General features: G+C 33.6%; 1 protein-coding gene across 2 annotated transcripts; it reads left to right on the top strand.

Annotated features, from left to right (window-relative positions):
• The first annotated feature begins 959 nt into the window (after window positions 1–959).
• Window positions 960–4,886, top strand: LOC120169930 (CTD small phosphatase-like protein 2). Of its 2 annotated transcripts, none has more exons than XM_039177989.1 (7): window positions 960–1,017; window positions 1,768–1,996; window positions 2,424–2,548; window positions 2,689–2,788; window positions 3,195–3,713; window positions 3,873–4,210; window positions 4,581–4,886. In XM_039177989.1, the coding sequence occupies exons 2-7, from the start codon at window positions 1,828–1,830 to the stop codon at window positions 4,737–4,739; spliced, it is 1,410 nt and encodes a 469-aa protein (XP_039033920.1). In that variant the 5' UTR covers window positions 960–1,017; window positions 1,768–1,827; the 3' UTR covers window positions 4,740–4,886. The 2 variants fall into 2 exon arrangements, with proteins under 2 accessions (XP_039033920.1, XP_039033919.1); XM_039177988.1 differs by having other exon boundaries at window positions 2,409–2,548.
• Window positions 4,887–10,765: the final 5,879 nt, after the last annotated feature.

The raw sequence follows: 10,765 nt of genomic DNA, 5'->3' as shown, positions 1-10,765 counted from the left end.
TATGAAAATTAAGAAGCTATTTTTATTGTTAAACCTTATTATTAATTCGATAATTGAGAAATTAATAGTTTAATTATTTATAAGTAAGGAATAAAAAGCAATAGTTCATTAAATTCTATGCGGGAAATGAAAAAAATAATTAAAATTCAAGTTTGTTTTAAAAAAACAATATTAACGGTTTAGTTTTTTTATTAATATGAGACAAGTATAATACATTATTTGTTTAAATATAACTCTTAATCTTTTGATATTGAAGGTTCATACATTTATCATTCATGGTGCTCGAACTTGGTTTTTCAAAGAATGACAACAAATTATTTTAACACGGAGGTCACTTGATTCGTGTGATTAACGGTTCAATTATCAATGAAGAATGAGGATTAAATTATGATAAACTAAATTACAGAAATTAGTATCTCAATTTTTATAAGTTAAAAAGGATGAAATTTAGAATTAAACTTATATTTATAATAACTTTAGATAAATTTAAAATAAATATAAAATAATATTTATTGAAAAATACTTAATTATTTAACAATAGATATTTACATTCCTAACTATGTAATATTAAACTTTAAAATATAATAAATTTCTTAAATAATGAGATCACTTAATCGGTGATATTTTTCATTTTTAACTAATTGAGGTAAAATTAACAGCGGTGAATGTGAAGTGCACAACACGCGTTACAAATTGCGAAAGGGAAAACATCAGACTCCCTTCCCTCCACTAATTTTCCCGTCAAAAGGTTCCCTCTCTTTCCATGAAACTCCACGTGTCAACGCGTCAGAATGAGCTGGTTCAAATCCTGCGTGCCAAAATCCCACTGATCCAAGTTGCTTTGAGATTAGATCACAGCCGTCCGTATCATCAGGTAGAGGCCAACATTGGCCCCTCCATCCTTTGTCTTGACCGTTCGTGGAAGTTAAAGAGAGAGAGAACAAAAAACACTAGTCTTTCAAAGGGAGAGAGAGAGAGAGAGAAAAGCATTTTTTCTTCTTTTTTGGTTTCAAACAGGTACTTCTTTCAGCTCTTGAACAATCCCATATTTTAGACTTAATTTTCTTTCAGCTGAACTTTTTGTTGTTTTCTTCTACTGTTTCTTTGATCTTTAGCTCTTGGTTTTTGTGGGTTTTATTTTCATGACTGTTCAAATGATAGTTGGAACTGTATAACTGTCATTTCAGCTTGGGGTCTTTTTAGGGTTTAATATGCAAAATGTTTTTTGATCTTTTGGGGTTTTTATTTATCTTTTGATGTTTTTCTGTTGTAATTAAGGTAGTTGATGGGATGTTACCGTGTTTTATGAGAATTTGAGGACTGGGGTTGACTTTAATCTTGGTGGGTTTTACTTGAAGATTTTGTTTTTGTTTGATATGGCTACTTACTTTCTTATATCTTCATGTAGTAGTTTTGCTACCTTGCTCTTTCTATTTTAAGTTTGCTTGTATGAAAACTTCTCTCTTAATCCATAGCATGATCAACCCTATATTTGTCTGAGATTAAGATCTAGGTTCAGAATTGTGGTATTCAGTGTTATTTTGAGTTGATTATCTTAAAATTCTTTTGTAGCTCTATAAAAAAGTCATGGACTTTGATTATCTTAACGTATCTCACAGCTTAGTACTTCATTATTTTGCTTGAAAATCCTTTCTTTTATAAGTCAGTGTATGTCTTGTGTTAGTTCTTTATACCGATTTATTTTAATATCTTTGCTTCTTACCTTGATGACTCATGTAACACTTTTGGTTTGATTTGATTGTTTAGAGGTGTCTCCACTGATGTTCCATAGTCGAGATTGTGGAATACATAACATTTGCAGATCAGATGCCATCACTAAGAATGAGGACCAACTCAAGCACGGGTTCTTTAAGAGAAAAAAATGGTCTCCGCGTGTGCCAGAAGTCTAGCATGATTTGTAAAAGACCCTGCTGCCATGTCAGAGTTTCTCAACTAGAAGCTGAATTCAGTTCATGCATTCAGAACTCTCACGATGGTAATTGACCAAGACTGATACTTGTCTAATACTCTAATGTTAATTGCTACAGTTACTGATATCATTCGAGTGCCCTATTATATAATTATGTAGTTTAGTAAGTTCACACGTCAATCATTGGAGATAATAGGAAATTAGGATCTCATTTCTTGTACATATGGATTTGCATGTATTCCCTGCCTCGAAACATGTTGGTTCATCCTCTATGTGGTGCTTCCAAGCATCCTCTATGTGGTGCTTCCAAGCATAAGAGCCTATTGGTTATTCGCATATATTCATTTGTTTACTTACATGTGTGCATGATAGTCTTCTTGTTTTAGAGATTTAACTTGTTCTTTTCTTGAAAAAGTTTTAAAGGGAAGATAATATGTTGCTATTTTGACTTTTTAATTTGCTTGCCGACTGTTTATAGATTCATCAAATGTAGATGTGACCTCTCAAGTTTTTGTAACTGATGGAGCCTGTGTCGAACAACTAATTTTGGATGAACACAATTCTGAGCTTCAAAAACAGCTTTCAGTTATCGTTGATTCTGCTACAGGAGGAAGAATGGTAAGTTTTTATTTTGTTTAGGACATCACTTTGTGATTTTAGTTGTTAATTTCGTTTTTGGCCTCCATTTTGAAGATATGATGTAGTAGATTGCTCCTTAGTTTGCGTTATCTTATTAACGGCGGTTTATTAATTTGCAGGAAACTGCCTACAGCTGTGCCTCAAACTTAGAGACTATATTTTCTCCTTTCTTGGAGTCGATCCAAATATACAATCAACCAAATATTGACAATAATGCAGGTTATTTTTTGTTTCAGCTGATAAAATGCTATATATTGCATGAATTTGTTTCCGATTCTCCAGTTTATGGGGCTATGTTCTTATATGAACTTCCGGTATTTTGGAGTTTTGTGCATTTGATATTTCATGTTATCATTCATGTTAAGTGATAAAAATTTACATTTTATTTGCATAAAGTATAACATAGTAATCTGTATTCTTAACCAAGCTTGGCATCTTATTATTCTGCATATGTTAACTTATAATGATTGTCATTTTACCTCTACTTAAATCTTTCACTAGTTGGATGAAGAACTTTTGTGGAATTCAAATAGTCGAGGTGCTGTTACGTTTTCATTTTGTGAAAGTTGCAATGTTCTATTATGATCGTTATTTGATATGATTACCTATTTTTCAATTGTGGTAGGGCATAGTTATGGCCCTGGCATCGATGATAGCGATGATAACAAAAGTTCATTTGGTAGTCAAACATGTAATGTTTCAGATTTCTTTATATCTGACATGATAATCGCGAGCATACCCTTTGACGAAAATGCTGCTAATGATAACATCTCTGGAACCAATTCATTTCCTGATTTCAAGTGTTCTGAGCCAAGCACGTTGTTTGACGTGGCTGAGCAATACATGATGTTGCCTTTCCTCGAGGACACTGTCAAAGCCAATGATATAAATGATGTTAACTTGCATGAGGAAGCTGTGATGGCTCAAGATAATACCGGCTTGCATCTAGCAATTGATCAGATGAGAACTTGCATAGAGGAATCTGATGTTAACTCCGACTCTGATCAAGCAGATGACTTTGACCCGCAATCATTTATAAAAAATTTACCAGAACTATCTGATGTTGTATCAAGCTTCCGGCCTACTTCAGTTGCAACAGAAGCACGGAGAAGGAAGCACATAACTCTTGTGCTTGATTTGGATGGTAAGACATGCATGTTTTGCAGCTATACGGTTTATTTGTGATCTAGAATCTTCTTTCTCTTTCCAGGATCTGTATAGAATTTCGAGATTTGATTCTTTATCACTCTGTGCCTTAAATAATGTAAAACAAATGTGATCACCATTGCTTTGATTCATGCAGAAACTCTTGTCCACTCTACACTTGAACCTTGTGATGATGCCGACTTCACCTTTACAGTTTTTTTCAACATGAAAGAGCATACTGTGTATGTAAAGCAGAGGCCTGACCTCCATGCATTTTTGGAGAAAGTTGCAGAGATGTTTGAAGTTATCATCTTTACTGCCAGCCAAAGCATATACGCAGAACAACTACTGAACATATTGGACCCAGATCAAAAGCTCATATCACGGCGGGTTTATCGTGAATCTTGCATTTTTTCAGATGGAAGTTACACTAAAGATTTGACAGTTTTAGGTGTTGATCTTGCAAAAGTTGCTATAATTGATAATTCTCCACAGGTATATTACATGCCACACTTGGACTAAACATTTACTTTCATGAGCTTCAGCTTTCTTGTGTCATCCTGGCAGTTAATGGTTTTTTTAAGCATTTATTTCTTTTAGCTTAAACTTAATGTGTTTGCAAGATATAATTTACTGAGGCAAAGGTTACGTGGATGTGAGCTGGTGAGTGCACATCTCTGTCATTAAACTGATTCAGATTTTGAGGCATTTCTTATGATTAGAAATGACGTATGAAATATTTGAGAATCTATTCCACTAAAATATAGAGCATTTATAGGTTATGTGGATGTGCTTCTTATTATCACCTAGGAAAGGGATCAAAATGCATCATCTCTTAAGAATTCTTCTTCTTCGCTTGTTTCAGGTTTTCAGGTTGCAAGTGAATAATGGGATTCCTATTAAGAGTTGGTTTGATGATCCGTCCGATTGTGCTCTAATTTCATTACTTCCCTTCTTAGAGTCTCTGGCTGACGTTGATGATGTCCGCCCTATCATTGCCAAGAAATTTGTTAACAAGGAATAAGAGCACCTTTCTTTCTCTAACTAGCTTCCAATATAGTTCCTTGTCTTTCTATTTTCTTTTAAAATTTGGCCTCTAATTTAGTTCTCGATTCTCCTTTTCTCTTCAAAATTAACCACAAAATAAGCTATCATTTGTCTTCTTGTTGTGTCTGCCTTTTGTATCTTGTTTCCTTCTCTCCTTATTTGACTACCCCGTGGAGTCCGCTATCTAATTTTTGTTTATCAAAGTTAATGCTAAATATGTCTCTGTTCTATTGTACAGTTAAATTTCCAATCATATAAGCATTGTATATGAATTATTTGTCAAATATATTCTTGTTGATTCCTGATTGCTATCTTTCTTCTGCTGCTTAGTTAATTGTCTCATGTTTATATTTTTCTCTGTATCATCATTTCATATAAATTTGTAGAATGAAATCTTCTAGAAACCTTAATCCTTCCTTCTTAGTAGCCTCTTTGGTTTTCTCTATAATAGCTGATGCTGAAACCCGTAAGATCATAGCTTGAACTTCGGATAATTATTTCTCCAATTGCCGTAGCCTCAAGTTTTCCTAGTTATTTATTAGTTTCCATATGCGGACTATATTGTGGAATTAATCCCTGTGAATTAATCCCTGTGAACATAGATGTATTTAAGGCAATCCTCATGTGAAGGGTTATGGTGAGAGACACTATAAGCCTAGAGGAATTTGAGGCAATCATGATCGAGTTTGTTTGCAATAGAAGTTTCTTGTATTATTACTGTCTATATGCATTAATACTTTCCACTATGGAACCTCTACAGGATGGATTGCAAGTTGAAATTAGTTGTTAGTTGTTAGTTGGTGTTATTCTAAGTGGTGAAGTCGATACTCGATAGAGAAATTCCATGCAAACAGAAGACCAAACAATAGGGCTAAAGGTTAAGAGGTGAAGAAAGGTACAGTATTTTAATTACATTTGATTGTGGCTTTGATTGTACTAAATAAAAGAAAAACTTCTGGTTTAGCTTATTAACACAAGACCCTGAGAAAATCAAGTATTTTAGCAAGGGGAAAAATATTTGAGGCCGACATCTTGAATTTTGAACAGAAAGTTGAATAGTCTGCTTTGAATAGCCATTTAGCACACACTAGTGCATGGAAATAAGTGATTCCTGTTCTATTGGACAGAAGAGCCGTCTTTTCATATGAGTTAACTTGTATGGTACGTCATCTTTTGCTCAAGTTCTATCAATCACACTTGTCGACTGCTTGGGCACCTTTATGTAGTCCGATCGAGAACTTAAGAAGACATTAGGAACTTGAAACTGCTAGACTGCTATGCTTGAAATAAAGTAGAGAAAAGACGACAGTTGTATTGACTCCTTCCTGTTGGATTGCGACATGAGGGATAAAGCATCTTTTATAAGCTGGTGATAATGTTTCCGTGCACCGAGAGTGCTGGTGAATTTCAATTAGGATTTGTTTTTCCCTATCAGATTCTCTTCTCTAACTCATGGGCAGTCTTAGATCAAGTATTCCAAACCTTGGCTATTTCTAAGTATCGTCTTCCAAGCCTCAGAATTGATTCAAATGGATGCTTAGATTTGCTTCTGCTCATATGGTGGTAGGGAAGCGGAAAATGAATCACAATTAATAACCACTTCTGGAAGGGACCCAAGAGTTTAGTAGTCATAATAAACTCACTTGAGTTTTGACTGACCAGCATAATTTTATAGCAGAAGAGATGGATCATTATAGTAAATATAGAAGCATTTTCTGCACAGATGTTTTGCAACTGATTCATATACATGCATTTCTGATAACGATGTCTAACACAATTCTAATACATTGATTTCATGCTTATGCTGGTGACATATGGACGTATAGCCCTTAGAGCCTTGGATTAACTGTATATATTCAACTGATTGAGCGATCTTTGGTAATATGGACGTATAGCCCTTAGAGCCTTGGAGATTTTAGATTTTGTGATACATGAGATTTGGTAGGATTAGTGGATATATGGTATCCGGTCAGGTGATTTACTGATTTGCAATGCCATAGATGAGAGGTCCAAACAAATTTTGTTCAAGAATCTAGATACAATGATGTAAGGTAGGAATAGATCCGGAGTCGGCTGCAAAGAGATAATCCGGGGTTTTATGGTGCTAGATTTTTCTCAATCAGAGCTGCCTCCTTGTTATGGCTCCTTCAGCTATACGTAGATTTTAGGATGATGGTGATCTTTCTTGGTACAGAGTTGGAGAATTCAAGAGGAAAAAAAGATATGATGATGGGAGTTAGTTAGCTACACTGCTTGCCATAACATCTGTTGAATCCTTTGATCATCTTTGAAGTGTTATAATTTGCATGCCTGACCTGCAGGACTAAACTTAGTTTGTATGCGGAATTCCATTGGTGCTTTTAACTGTTCTTCTGAATTTTATCAACACAGCAATATATGATCCAGACATCTTTTTCTTTTTCTTCTTCTCCTCCTCTAAAGTGAAAATAAACAACAAATAGAGTAATGAATGTAATTTGAGATGATTTCTCATTTATACTTTTAGGTGCTAGCACGGTTACTTCGAACCCTGTAAAGCTAATTACATTTTATTGAGAAACTGTAGCATTTTGTATTTATTATATAAATATATTCTAAAATTAAATTTAAATTAAAAAGTATTTTTATTATATAAGCTGAAAATAAATAGAAAGTTGGCTACTAAAATTTGAGCCGGTTAAGACAAAGCCAGCCGACCCACATAGGCGGGCCAAGAAACAAAGAGCAATGAATAGAGTTGGTCCGTAGAAATGATTGGTTCAGCCCATAATGTTAGTATGTAGGAAGGTGGGGTCGGTTAGGTCATACAATAGAGGCACTGCCCACGCAACGACGCTTGTACAGTAGTGTGCCAGTAAATTCGGTATTTAACATATCATATTAAGCACAAACGGTTTAATCATTTTCTATTTACCAAGGGAATATTTCTGGACTCGCTTTCGTGGCGCGTTCTATCCCCTAACTCTGTTTTATTTATTATTATTTATATCATTTGTATTTATCCCATTGTTTATTGTTAATATTGGTTAGAGACATATTATCCTTTTAAAAAATTTAAATTCAAGCGATTACGATTATGAGTGTTTCTGGATTGTCAATGATTTAGATTTTTTTTTAAATAAATATTATATTATAATTATTTTAAATTATTCAAACAAAATTAGAGAAATTTTGAATTTATTTCATTTATTAAAGAATATTTTATTCTTCTTTAATAATTTGAATTTGAATAATATAATTTATAAATTTTAACTCAATTTGATTTGATAAGATTTAAAGAAAAAAATCTTTTAGGTTCTATCAGTTTATATTTAACAATTAATATAAATATTAATGAAAAATAAAATAATTATACATATTGTATTAATTCTAAAATCAGTTAAAATTAAATAATTGAGTATTAAAATATAAGTTTACTCTAAAAGTGACTTTTTCACTGTAAAAGTTAAAAATTTGAGTTTTAGAGATTAGATTGAAAATTACATTTTTTTAATCACGATTTGAAACTAACTTTTGGGTGTTTAGCATTGTTTATGATATGGAAAATCCGTTTTATGTTGTCAAAAGTATTCCCAAACTGACTTATTTTTGAAAAATTAGATCAATTTTTTTAAGAATAAAATTAGATCAGATTCATATTTAGGATAAAAAACTCAATCTAACCTAATTTATAAATAATAATATATTTTTAAGACATTTATCATAATAAGCTTCCCTTTATATTTTAAAATTAAATGATATTTTATTGAACAAATATAAAAACTTTATATATATATGAGAAAATAACCTTAGTGATCAAAAATGCCTTATAATATACGATTTTAACCAATTTTTTTTGAATTTGCCAAAATGACCAACTAAATCGCAATGCGATCGATAATTCGCAACGCGATCTCCGGTATCGCAAATCAGTTTCCAGATTCGCAACGCGATTCTGACTATCGCATTGCGATTTTCCAAATTCGCGTTGCGATTTTCCTAAATCACAATGCGAATACGTAAATCGCAATGCGAATACGTAAATCGCAATGCGAATACGTAAATCGCAATGCGAATACGTAAATCGCAATGCGAATATGTAAATCGCAACGCGAATCTGACTATCGCAACGAGATTCTGACTATCGCAACGAGATTCTGACTATCGCAATACTGAATTTCAAATTCACAACTCGATTTCTGAATTCGCAACAGGTTTTAGTTTCGCAACACAAATGTTTTGGGTATATAACTACGCAGCAACAACAACTCATAACCTAAATCCCTAAATCGCAACTCATTCCATCTCCATCTATCACTCTCTCCGGCAACATCCGTTCCTATATCCAATGACATCATTCCCCATCCGGCAACAGATTTTAGTTTCGCAGCTCGTTTGTTTAGTAAATTAATTTACAATAATGAAATCATCTAATGTTGATCATGTTTGGATAGATTTGTGTTTTGGAGGGTCATGGGAGAATGTTCATGGTGTTTTACAATATATGCCTTTACCCATGAATCTTCAACTAAAACTGTCATTAAAAAAGTTAACTTATGAAACTCTAATGTTACGTGTTGCAAATAAATTGAATTTAGAGCCCCTAAGTGGATTTAGGCTATCTTATCAGAGAAATGGTAAAGTTTATTTGTTAACCGACAATGAAGATGTTGAACGATTCATTGCTTACATTAGTGTTTCAAGTGATGATGTTACATTGTATGTTGTTGAACCTAGAAGTAGTGAAGTTGAGTCAGTAGCGGGTAGTAATCAACTAAGTTTTTCAACCCCAGTTTATGGTGCTCAAAATTTAATGGTTCCACCACAATTTCATCACCAAGCAAATATTGTTTCAACACATTTCCAATACCAAACACAACCTCAAAACCCACAACCTTTCCCTAATCCAAATCCCAATCAACTTTCAGCACCAAATTCCGGTTTTCGTATTGACCAGTTAGACGATGATGAGCCAACAGAAAAAATTGTGAGTACTAGTCAGTATTCAAAATTTGATCTTGGTCAATACCCGGACTTTGATCTTGGTCAATACTCGGATTTTGATGATTTTTCAGAAGAAGAAACAGACCCTGCGTGTAATGATTTTGATATTGGTCAATACTCGAATTTTGATGATGAAACAGCCGTTGCCGAGGAAGATGTTGTTGATGATAATGAGGAGAAAGTTACGACTGTAAATGAACATGTTGAACATCCATTCTGTAATTCATATAACCCTGAAGAAGAAAAAGAAGAAGAAGAAATCCCCAAAGAAAAGTCCCCGAAGAAAATGCCACAGGAGTATAACTGGAATATGCCAGAATTACATCAGATACTGGAAGAATAGTTGGAAAAGATAACAGTTGATTGTTACACAAAAATTATTCGTATCAAGAAAGATGATTGTTTTGATACAAATGAAGACTTGAAGATAGCTTTGTATACGAAATGTGTGGAAGATGGCTATCAACTAAAAGTTAACAAATCAAGCAAAGATCGTTTCGAAACAAGGTGTATGATTGACAAAAACTGTACGTGGCGTATGATTGCAAAGAGGTTAAAAGATTGCGAAATGTTTCAAGTTAGGACTTTTATTGATAAACATACATGTTCAAGAACCCAAGTTTTTCCTCACCATAGACAGGCAAACAAAAAGGTGTTGGGTGGTTTTCTGGCTGAGTTAATGTTTTTGAATAACAGGGTATATCGGGGACATGAAATTATGACTGACATGAATGCTCGGTTCAAGATTAGTATCTCATATTCTCAAGCCTGGAGAGCCAAATGTTATGCCTTGGAATTGTTGAGGGGTCGCCAGAAGCATCGTTTGCCCAACTGCCGGCTTATTGCCACAATTTAAAGCTGAAAAATCCTGGGTCGGTAACTCATATCAAAACAGATAGAGATGGACGCTTTGAGTTGCTGTTTATCGCCATTGGTGCTACGGTTAGTAAATCAATATAATTTTGTTGGCTCATTTTTGTTAGTTACATGCATTTCACATTTAAATGATTATATTTCTTG

Source organism: Hibiscus syriacus, unplaced genomic scaffold (assembly GCF_006381635.1).
Source record: "Hibiscus syriacus cultivar Baekdansim isolate YM2019G1 unplaced genomic scaffold, ASM638163v2 tig00111769_pilon, whole genome shotgun sequence".
NCBI classification, from domain to species: Eukaryota; Viridiplantae; Streptophyta; class Magnoliopsida; order Malvales; family Malvaceae; genus Hibiscus; species Hibiscus syriacus.
The sequence above is the reverse complement of the archived record's forward strand: the minus strand, read 5'-3'. Positions and strand labels throughout refer to the sequence as shown.

What these genes read in the sequence shown, in the direction of transcription:
- LOC120169930 (XM_039177988.1), top strand. Translation starts at nt 1,828, where the DNA reads ATGCCATCACTAAGAATGAGGACCAACTCAAGCACGGGTTCTTTAAGA. An exon ending in CTGCTACAGGAGGAAGAATG is followed by an intron (nt 2,549 to 2,688) that starts GTAAGTTTTTAT and finishes ATTAATTTGCAG; the next exon opens with GAAACTGCCTACAGCTGTGC. An exon ending in TAATTGATAATTCTCCACAG is followed by an intron (nt 4,211 to 4,580) that starts GTATATTACATG and finishes CGCTTGTTTCAG; the next exon opens with GTTTTCAGGTTGCAAGTGAA.